This window comes from Kogia breviceps, chromosome 2 (assembly GCF_026419965.1).
Source record: "Kogia breviceps isolate mKogBre1 chromosome 2, mKogBre1 haplotype 1, whole genome shotgun sequence".
NCBI classification, from domain to species: Eukaryota; Metazoa; Chordata; class Mammalia; order Artiodactyla; family Physeteridae; genus Kogia; species Kogia breviceps.
The window spans coordinates 108,260,372-108,272,262 of record NC_081311.1 but is presented as its reverse complement, the minus strand read 5'-3'; the positions used below and the strand labels follow the sequence as shown (position 1 = coordinate 108,272,262).

The following is an 11,891-nucleotide window of genomic DNA, read 5'->3' as shown; positions in this document are numbered from 1 at the left end:
AGGGGTCTTAGTTTCTATAGAACAACTCAAAGATATCATCAGATTGTTATCTACATCCCTCAGGAGGAACTAGGAATCCTGTAACTCTAGTGTCCTAATCATTAACTGCTTGAGCCTGCTCTTTGGAACTCGAGGAAGGCCTAGGAGGCTGAAGCCTTTTTTACAAAGAAGAAACAGGAGACACAGAAAGGCTTTTGTACCCAAGAAGGTCCCACAGGGTCCTGCTTGGTTTCAGTCCCCTCTTTTCTTTGAGACTCCTCAATCCTGAGGGGAACAGGGACAGAACAAGGAAGGGAATAAAGTTTTGGAAAGAGAGGTTAATCATAAACTCAGTAAAGGAATTCAGCTTCAGGGGGACTCGATTAATCCCCACTCCTGTTTTAACTTCCCTCAAATCTTCGAGGGAATAGAGTGACAACTGCTCTGGCTACTTCCTGCTGAAAAGGGACATAGTCCTGCCTGGATCTGGGGAACAGACACCATTTCATCTGGACAGGTTTTTACAATCTGATTTGGCCCATACCCTGGACACCCCACTCCCCCATCCCAGGCTCACTTTGGCTCAGGCAGAGGCACGTTACTCTGGGACCCCTCCCACACATTCCTGCATGCGGTGGGAAGTGTCTTCTCAGACCCCTAGGGGAAGGTCACCAACCTCCTGGCTACTCTATGTCTTCACTTCTGATGGAAGAACTATCTCCCTGACTCACCCCCATGGGTTTCACCAGGTCAGGACCATCAGTCTAACAGCTGAAATTAGGATTTCAGGCTTTATAATGGGGGTTGGACTTTTAATCAGTCACCTCTTGACTGTCCACTTGATCTCTCTGCCTCCCACTGGAGACAGGACTTGGGTCTTACAACATGGTATCTCCCCCACTGTGCCCAGCACATAGCAGAGCCTGAAAGGTCATCTGCTAAATGATCAATAAGTTAATGTCAGAAATTCATATGAAGCACTGGTAAAAGCTTTGAGGGTAAAAAATGAGAAGAGGTCCCCATCTATTAGGAAGGCCAAAGAGCTGCTATACAATACGACAGATGCTGGAATGGAAGTTTATATCAAAGGCTTTGGGAGCACAGAGAAGACTGCAAGTGACCCGCTGGGGAAAGTCTGGACCTGCTGAGCAGGAGAAGGTGGAAGGAGTTGGACAAATCACAGAGGAGAAATGAACTGGGGCCTGAAGGATGAGGGAGAGTTCACCCAGGACAGAGGGGTGGGGTATCTTAGAGACAAGTCAGTCATTCAAGGGTAGATTTTACTTCTAAGTCCTTTGGGCAATTGGCTTTTCCCTTATTTTCCTTTCTTCATTTTTTAATCTTTTTTTTACCCTTTGGAATACCCAAGTGGCCTTCTTCTATGGGTATTTTTTATTGCCTTGGTTTAAATGTTTTAAAAAAAACAATAAAAGGAAAGAAAACAAAATGGGATCATCTTTCTACACATACATTAAAAAATAGAATAGCACACACACCATAAGATATATGTCATTGATGGATTTTTTTTTTACATTCTGTTCTGGTCTTAACTTAACAGACAAGCTCTTGGATGGGTCCTGATGGGACATCAGATGTGTTCCGCCTCACGTCCTCCTGGCTCACCTTTTCACTCTAGTCAGTGATGAAGTGACAGCTGTGTGGAGGAATAACCTGACAACACCTTGTTTCAGCTGCCCCAGAGCTTCCCTGCAACACCATATGGGACACCATGCATTTCTAACAGGACACAAGCCTGGAAGTATGAGGAGTTAACACCCCCTGGGGCAAACTTTGACTAATGGAGGAAGGGAGACAGTGGGTACATTGGACAAACACTCCTATCTTGTGTCTACTAAGCAGATATTCCTTAGGCATATGCTGTATAGCTCCTCAAAGGGACCCCATTGGTATCAAGCCCCAGTGTCCCAAAGGGATGCCAAACTCATTCACTTAACAATGCCCTCTTGAATTAACTTCCCCTGCTTGCCTGTTACACTCTTCCCAATACCTTGTGGTCACTTCCTAAAATAATATGGATGTAAGCCCTTCTCTCAGGCTCACACTTTGGGGAAAAACCGAGGTTAAGACAGTGGATACCAGAAGTGGCCCTAGAAAGCAGACTCTTGGGATGGGATTTTGGAATTTTTTTCACTCATGGGTCGGTCAGAAACCCTCTGTTGCTGGTGGAAGGTGAGGTGGCAACAAGCACTGGTGTGCAGTAGCATCACAATAACTAAGACTCTCACTGGTAGTCATCCTGGATGAAGCATAGGTGAAAGGTGAAGCATAGGCTTATGTGGTAGTGGTAGCCCTTGAATGGTAGGGACAATGTAATTTCAAGAATTTTGGAGGTATGCACTTTTTTGTCAATGACTTTAGATACTTTGGTAAAAAGAAAAAGAAAGGTCAACTGAAGATACATATTCAACAATCAACTTCAAGATACCCTGTGAAAGTGAAAACGTATCTTTTGTAGTTTTTAAGATAGAAGATATAGCTTATTTCCTAAAGCCAGAGACCAGGCTGTGATGAAAACCATGGGCAGGATTTAATAATAAGGTTAGCAGAGCTCCAAAAGAGAGTGAATGCACAGCCTCAATCAATCTCTTTAATGAAGTCAGAATCCTCAAAGAGCTGGTTCCAAAAACTCAGGATGGGGACATTTGGATAGATGAGCCTGCACACTTGGAATGCTCAGAATCTTCTTAATTTGCAGCCTAGCAAGTGGCTCACTCTCCCTCGCCAGAAAAAAAAAAAAAAACAGTCTCTTCTCATCAGCAAACAGCAATAGGACCTCTCCTGAGGAAAGAACCTTGTAGGATGACACTTGTCCTCCTCAAGATCACCTTGCTTCCCCTCATAACCTCCAGACTAAAAATTGGAGTCAGGTTACAGCACAACCCAAGCAAGGAAACTCAGCCCTTGCTAGGAAGGAAGGAAAGAGCATATAAAACCAAAGAATTGTTGGACCTGCACAGACCCCTAGGGGAGGGTCACCAACCTCCTGGCTACTCTATATCTTCACTTCTGATGGAATCATTATCTCCCTGCATCATGTGTTTCTACCATGAGCACAAGCCTGGTTATATGTGCCAGAAGGAGGGAGAAGGTAAATGGATCTTGAAAGTTGAATATAAGGCTGGATGAGGAAGAATTTTACTGAGATCAGACCATTGTCCCATGAATCTGGGTTTAATATTCTTTCTGGCGAGGATACCTGGAACCAGTCCTAATACACTGCTACGATGTCTCCTTGAAGGCTGAACACAACAATGGGACTCAAATGCAATAGAGATTCACCAGACTGTCTCGGTGGGGTAATGGGGGAAGAGGGGAAATGGAAGCCTCAGGAACATGTAAATGTTAAAGTGGATTTGTTATGTAAAGCTGAGAACCATCCCCTAGGCTGTGTCTCTGAAAGGGCCTACAGGGTACACACTTTGAAAGGAAGGCACTGGTGAGGGAGTGCTTTCTGGATCATCTTCACAGACCTTGTAAAGCCCAAGAGCCTTGGTGCTGTACCTATAGTGCCTAGTGGATAAATGGCCTTGTTCATAAAATTCTCTGAGAATCTTTTTCAGACAATATCAGTGGGGAGCATCCCTTCTGATTCTTAAGCTGATACTCTTAAAGAGAGCATTTTCAAATGTCACAGAATTTACACATTGAAAAATATTCTCAGGACCTTAAGCAAGTAGAAATGTAATATTTTCATTGCTTTCTCTCTGTGTCATGAACTTGACCCCCTTTGGAAACAAATAGATGGCTCCCAGATGAAGAAAAGTGTATAATCATCTACAGAGGGAAGAGAAAGAACTTTTGAAGCAATGTCATACCAACTTCAAATAGGGAACAAGCCAGTAACTTCATAAAGCATTTATATAAATCCAAACCAAAATCTTGGGCACCCCATGTAAATCAAGTCAATTTTGTGGGAAGTCTGACAGAGCAAACATTCCTTTGTAAAACTTGTGTGTCTCTGCCTTTCCTCTGGCTCTCTCTGCCTAAAGGAAATTTAGGACCCTATGCATCCCCGCTCCTGCTCAAGAGTATTTAAACGCTCATAGATTCTCAATATTCTGTTACTGGAACAGACTTAGAGCATCCCAACCAGTAGTTCTTGGGCCCAAATGCTATAGAGTGAACTACAGAACTTTAAGAAAATGCAAGGTTCTGGATCACAACCCTGGAGATTTTAATGTAGTAGGTTTGGAAGGGAGAGGTCCCCAAGCAATTTCAATGACCAGCCAGATTTGAGAACTGAGTCTGTCAATCATTCCCTGTAAAATCTCAAAGTTAATTGATTTCATAAATTTATGTTACACACACACAGACACTTGCAGAAGGAAAAAACCAATAGATTCTGGACAGAGAAAAAAAAACACAACAGTTTACATCTTTTAGTCTTAGTATTCACCAAATTCAAAGCCTGAGGCAAGGACTCATGTACAAGTATTTTCAATAGTTTATTTTAGGAAGCGATCCCAGGGAACAAGTGTGGGCAACTAGGAATAATGAAACAGAGAAAAAGGGTACATCTCCAAGATAATCATCACAGTAAGTACCTAAGGGTCAGTCCCACTGGGGACTCCGATGGTCTGTGTAAATGTACCTTAGGATTATACAACTGAAGGAAAGAAGATAGGAGCATTTATCCACAAGCCTCTATTATCCTTAGTCAAGGATGCTCCATAGGGTGGTAATACCTCATGCTGCAGGTTTTTTAATGCATCATCATGGTTGAGCATCTCTTGTGAAGTATCAGAGAATGTCCAAGGTAGAAAGCAAGAGAAATGAGGATCAGTTGAAGAACGATGCTCTCAGGATATAATTGTATGCAGCTGGTGGCCCCAGCAGTGCTGAAATTTAAAAGGTGGGCCAAGATAATATGAAGCAAGGTACATAAGCTGTCAGATAAGTCCACCCCTTACACTGCTCAGCTCTGCTCAAGCCTTACTTTAAGTTAAAATCATCACAGAACCTTCAAGGTGTTAGCCAGCCAAAATCTCTACAAAAACCTTCAAAGAGCTTTAGTGGTATAAACTCTAGTCCCTGCCGATGCCAAGGCCATATCTGGTATTTTTCATCTCCCTCCTCCATCACTTGTTGTAGGTTTCCCTCACCCTCAGCCAGTACTGCAGTGACAGCTCAGACCTTCATGCTCTAAGAATCAGAATCCTCAGTGGCTTTACTCTTCTTGGACTGTGGTTGCTGCACTTGCTCATTGACAGTTAGCATAGAGATACCCCAATGAATCTCCTTCATTCCAGATACAGTCCTTCCTGTCCCCATTTTGTAGCAGCAATTCTAGTTCTTAATGACAGTCAGAGTCAATCACTCCTGCAAATATGGTCAGCATAAGGAGCCTAAACTGACTGGGTGGTCATCATAGCTTCAGATTCAGCAGAACCTTAGCTGGGTTCCTTGCCTGTGGTTCTCTAGCCCCTCTCACCAAAACTCCAAAACCAGGCCTTCTAATCCAGCACAGCCTAAATTTTCAAGGATGAGAAGTATGAATTCCACAAGCAGGTCATGGGAATTGTTGATATTAGGGGTCAGTCCTCTTAGATCCTGGACCTATGTAATCTAGCTATTGAGGACAAGAGGCAAAAAGCGACAACGACACAATAATACTTCTTCAAGGTCTTATGCATTTTTAAAATACTTTATGACTTTAAAGGATTTTATAAACTGGGCCATTATAAATATCAGGTGCTATGAACACAAGGCTTCTCAAGAATCTATAGAAATGTTAGAGACTGGGGGGAAAATGTATTGGTTTCAAAATACAAAATAATAAAATCACAAAATCTAAATAAATATTTAATTCAATAGCTACAAATATAACAAATTTGACACTGTCACCAATTGTTAAATTTAATATGTATAAAAACAGAATTATATATATATATATTTTTTTGTGTGTGTGGTATGCGGGCCTCTCACTGTTGTGGCCTCTCCCGTTGCGGGGCACAGGCTCCGGATGCGCAGGCTCAGCGGCCATGGCTCACGGGCCCAGCCGCTCCGCGGCATGTGGGATCCTCCCAGACCGGGGCATGAACCCGTATCCCCTGCATCGGCAGGCGGACTCTCAACCACTGCGCCACCAGGGAAGCCCCAGAATTATATTTGAAAAGAATTTGCAGGCTAGATTTTTCTCACATCAAAAGGATTTCTAATTATTCACGAATCATGGCCAATTCTAGTCAATTACAAATAAATAAGTTATAATAATTATATAATTTTAAAATCTAATTTATAAAAATCAATAAAACTGTGTGTATATGTGTGTTCAATGTGAAATATGGGTGCTTTGTAATATGTATGCTTGGATGTACAGTGGGAAATCTCTGGGAGTAGTAGTTTGGTCCATAAAATTCTTAAACAAGCCTTGTTTATAAACATCAACTTGATATTATCATTCCTGTGATTATGTCATTAATTCTAATTTATAGATATGTTGACTTCATATGGAAATATCTTTGACTCTTCAACCTGAAATCAGAACATACCTGTTAATATGTATTATTATTATTTTTTTATTTTTACCTTTACAGTTCAATTTACTATATAGAAATCATTTGGGTTTTATAGTTTCAGTTAAATTCTGAACTGAGATTATAATATTGTTTAAAAAAATTGTTACATTAATTCATTATTTTAAGCAAACCAAATTGAAATACATAAGTTCAAACTTCAGATTTATGGCAAACAGTCTTCAAATACAACACAGATATTTCTTAAAGTTACTGTATTCACGTCTTACTTGCAACTCTGAGCTGTTATACACAGAATAGCTCTCCTATAAATATGGCAAAATCGACACGCCATGAAGCTCAAAGTTGTATAGTCAGGCCAATGACTCAAAGTTGTACCATCTCTTAAAAGATCTGGCATTTCTGGACCAAAAAGCACAACAAGTAAAGAAGGTTAGGAACAATTCCTCCTCATTACACTTAAAAAAAGTTGCATGGTAGCTTGGAATTTTGCATAAAACCCCACATTACATCTTGCAAAAGCCCAAGGGTAATTAGATGACAACAGATTGGTGTCTTTTTTTTTTAATTAATAGAAGCCACAAAATTCAAATGGGAATTAAGCAAATCAAAAATATTAAGCACCTACTGGTTTAAGAGATTGAAATTTATTAGAGATTCATGACCAATTTCCTTCTACCTTGAAATCAAGGTGTAAAAACCAGTTATTAAAGTGCATTCCAAACTCCTCCTATGTAGCACAGGTAGAATTTTCTGTCCATTGGCACCAAAGTGAAGTCACATTTCCTCTTGGTAGACAGAAATTCCACATCTGAACATAGAGTAAGTTAGGAAAAAATGACCCCTGTTGTTTGTTACTATTGTGATTCTGAGATCTAGGATTACTAATATACTAGCAGTGAACAACACAAATTCCTGGCAACAACTGTCATGTTAGTGACTCTAACTCACTTCCCCCAATCACCATATAATTTTAGTATGGAAAGAATTAAAACTACACTAAGCTGAACAAATAGGAAATAACAAGAAGCTAAGTGAATAGCTAAAACAAAACAAACCCTAAGTCTGAAATCACTGCAATTGAGAAACTGAAAATAGGTGTGCTTCTCCCCACCCCACCTCACAACGTTCAATTTAAATAATATTCCGTGCAAAGGAGCATCAGGTTTCTGGATATAGATGTAGCCCTTCTTTAAGATTTAGTGTGCTGTAGAGTTTTCTGCAATTCTATTTCCCTCCCCCAAAGTTTTTTCAAGGTACTTAAGAGAATCTTCCATTTCAGCCAAAAGATTTGTGATTCAAAGATTTACTAAGGGGGCTTCCCTGGTGGCGCAGTGGTTGGGAATCCGCCTGCCGATGCAGGGGACACGGGTTCGTGCCCCGGTCTGGGAAGATCCCACATGCCGCGGAGCGGCTGGGCCCCTGAGCCATGGCCTCTGAGCCTGCGCGTCCGGAGCCTGTGCTCCGCAAGGGAGAGGCCACAACAGTGAGGCCCGCATAACACACACACACACACACAAAAAAAAAAAAAAAAAAAAAGATTTACTAAGGTACTCTATGCATTCTGTCTGTACAGAAACACCTATTAATTATTACAATTGGTTTATGCAGGTGTAATATTTTTGGTGTTAAAATTGTTAAACATCATGCTTACTGCACATCAATTCTCCATAATGAATCTCAACTTCACAATGATTTACCAAACATTTAACTTAAATTACTAATTAAATAACTGAAAAATGTACTGAGCCAAACTAAACTTAAATGGGCTATAAAGGAAAATAACCTTCTAAACAGTCCATATACACATCTATTTCGAAACTACCTTTGCTAGCTAGCCCCTTTCCCAAAGTTTTAGCCTGAAAAAACAGTAAAATCTACACAAAATTTTATTGCAATCATACAAGGGTTACATTAGGTCAACTACAACAAATACTATGATGCAATTGTACAATTAGACTACAGTTCAAAGCACAAATTTACACATTCTAAATACACTAAACGTATCTAATGAAATCACACTGGTCTTCCACTGACATTTGCTATATCTGGGTGAAAGACATTAACTTTACAAGACTTTTTAAACACGAATTCTTAGTATAAAAACTGTGTACTTGTATGTAAACGGTTTAATGGGGAACCCAATTAATGGGCTTCCATCTCCACTAAGTCATCCATTTTGTTGCATATTTTATTTTCAACGCTTAAGGCGTAGGGCAAACTGGTAAGTTTAAATGTGGATACATTATCTTAATCTCCCAATTACCCCCAGTGAATTATAGATGAGAGCTAATTTTGTCTGGTCCCAAATAGCTATTACTAGTAGTTTTTGTTTCCAAGAGAATTAACAGAATAAGTTGTTCAAATTTTTTCCACACTGGAATGTAGACCAGACAAGCTTAACCTGCAACTTCATATCTAAAAAAGCGTTGATGCCTGCTTAAGCTTCAGTGGAAAAGTTGTCTTCTTGGCTCAACTGAGTGCAAGAAGGCACAAAGAAGAAGTTCTTCATCATTGTGTCTGAAGTAATTCCAGCATCTTGCATCTCATACCAATCACTGTATGACATCATATAATAAATAGCTGGCCTCTGAAAATCATTAAAAGCAGATGGTTCATGGAAAGAATCTGCTCCCATGTTATCAAAGATAAGCCAATCTGGGCTTCCTTGGTGGCGCAGTGGTTGAGAGTCCACCTGCCGATGCAGGGGACACGGGTTCGTGCCCCGGTCTGGGAAGATCCCACATGCCGCAGAGCGGCTGGGCCCGTGAGCCATGGCCGCTGAGCCTGCGCGTCCGGAGCCTGTGCTCCGCAACGGGAGAGGCCACAACAGTGAGAGGCCCGCATATCACAAAAAAAAAAAAAAAAAAAAAAAAAAGATAAGCCAATCTCCCACATTCAGCTCAGGAAGAAGACAGTTTTCCACAATTTGATCAAGCTCATCACAGGATGGACCCCAAAGCCTGCTTGTAAACCGAGGCTCATCTTCCTTGTATTTCTTGTGAACCTCTGGAATGGTATTTAAGTCCTCAGACAGTTTGCTTGCAAAAGAACCATAAACACCATCGTTCATATAATACATGAAGGTTGGTTCATCACTTCTGGTTTTTCCTACTCCAGAGGAAAACTTATTTTCAACAGCTTTCTTTGCAATGATATTAACTGCAAGTGTAAATGCAGAAGACACATAGTAGCTTCCAGGTTCAGAAATTATCTTAATGCCGGATCCTTCAGGAAAGTAGACATCCAACGAAGGGCTGATAACATGATTAACCTCTTCCAATTGAAATACGGTTCCTGTGAAGCCTCCACCAATGTCTAACATGTTCATTGTGAAGCCAAATTCTCCAGCCATGTCAAATACACATCGAGCATCAGATAAAGCATGTACATATACTTGAGATTCTTTGCAAGCTCTTGAAACATGAAATTTAACCCCAATAATTTGGACTTCAAGTCCCTTAGCACATTCCAAAAGATGCTTACATTTCTTCAGGGTAGTACCAAACTTCATGTTACCCTCTTCACCTCCAATATTATCTTCTGTTGCAATATGTAGTAAGACCTTGGCATTTGGGTGATTACATGCAATTTTCTTCAATTCGACTTCATTGTCGCATGTCATGATATTCACTCCAACTTTTGCTGCATACTTTATTTGAGACACTTGCTTACAAGGACTTATGTAAATGATGTTTTCTGGAGATACACCCAATTCTTGCACTAAAGCCATTTCAGTTTTACTGGAACAAGCAAATCCAGTTCCAAGAGCTGCCAAAATCTCAAGTACAGCTGGAGTGGAGTTGCACTTTACCGTGTAGAATGGCTTTATCTGAGCCACTATGTTCTGCCACTGATGGTGTTTCTTCACAATCTTTCCAAGATCTCCCACAAAAAATGCATTTTTCCCTGTCAGGGTATGTTCATAAACATAGTTATCAATAACATTTCCAAGGTTTGTTCCTTCATCCAACAGGCCAACGGAGTAGTTTGCATCATCAATAAATCCTTTCATCTCAGCCGTATTCCACAAAGCCGAAAGTCATAAACCAGGAAAAACAAGAGATGGGCCACCAAGCCTTACGTCTGGGTCCTTAGAATATGCAACAAAATGGACAAGTTAGGAGATGGAACCCTCCTATCATCAGCTAGGTTCCCAAGGTGGCTCAGTGTTGAAGTCGAACTGCTCTCTATACAGCACCTCTCCTAAGCCCTCTGGGTAGTTGAATACTTGGTCAGAAAGTTCGCCGTGAGATAACGGCCCAAAGAGTCGGGTAAAGCGTCTTCTCTTTTTAGGCAGAATTTTTAAAGAGGGATGTGGTTACCTTGAGCAGAAATACCCAAGGCGGCCTGGGCCATAGGCTGCGGGGACGACATGGGGGGAAAAGCGCGGCACTGACACCAGCTGTGCAGCAGTGGCGGCGGCGGCCAAAGGAGAGAAATAGAACAATGGCGCGGGCAGAAGAAAGGCCAGGGCTGGGTGCGGAGAGGATTCAGTCTCGTCGCACCGCAGAGCAGAGAGCGAGAAAGGATGAGAAGAGGCAGAGAAGGCGAAGAAACGAAACACTGCAACCGAGCGAAGAGCCAGAGAGTGTGAGAATATGTATTATTATAATTTAAAATTTTAACAAATGATCTTGTGTGAAATAGCTGACTAATATATTTAAATCAATCCTTCTCAGGAAATACACTCTATTATCTATTAAATGAAAGTTTTACCAATGGCAAAACTGGTCCACAAAGTTTTACCACTGGATAATACTGATTAGAAATTCAAGTCCCTGGACTTCAGCTCAACTCTGAACTGTTTAATCCAAGAGGAACAATCAGTCCTGCTTTATATTATCATAAATTATCATCTTTTTCAGATCACTTCCCAGTTTTCTCAGGAGTAATCGCCAGTTGGGATTGTATTCATTTACAAAAGGATTATGAAATTTCAATAGTTTAAAATTTAACAGGCCAACCTGGCAGAACTGTCAGAGATGAACGATGCTTTAAGGGCATAAAATTTTTTTGTTTTTGGTTTTTTTTTTTTTTTTTTTTTTTTGTGTGTGTGTGTGTGTGTGCTATGCGGGCCTCTCACTGCTGTGGCCTCTCCCGTGGCGGAGCACAGGCTCAGCAGCCATGGCTCATGGGCCCAGCCGCTCCGCGGCATGTGGGATCCTCCCGGACCGGGGCACGAACCCGTGTCCCCTGCATCGGCAGGCGGACTCTCAACCACTGTGCCACCAGGGAAGCCCAAGGGCATAAAATTTTTAAAGATACATAGTGAAGATGCTGCTCCAAAGATCTGTTTACTGAAGTGTGTGGTAAGATGGTGGTGGTTTCTTTTGGACAATTTTGACACCATTTCTAATGAGAGAAGAGACCAATATTCTATTTTGTTTAACCGTGGAAACAAGTGGGACCAGA

The 11,891-nt window shown here is 41.2% G+C and overlaps 1 protein-coding gene across 1 annotated transcript; it reads right to left on the bottom strand.

Moving 5' to 3' along the window:
- Nucleotides 1-8,552: 8,552 nt before the first annotated feature.
- LOC131749902 (antizyme inhibitor 1-like) lies at nt 8,553-10,899 on the bottom strand. The gene is made up of 2 exons (XM_059051916.2): nt 9,362-10,899; nt 8,553-9,139 (listed from the first exon to the last, which is right to left on the bottom strand). The coding sequence occupies exons 1-2, from the start codon at nt 10,489-10,491 to the stop codon at nt 8,917-8,919; spliced, it is 1,353 nt and encodes a 450-aa protein (XP_058907899.1). The 5' UTR covers nt 10,492-10,899; the 3' UTR covers nt 8,553-8,916.
- Between the last annotated feature and the right edge of the window lie 992 nt (nt 10,900-11,891).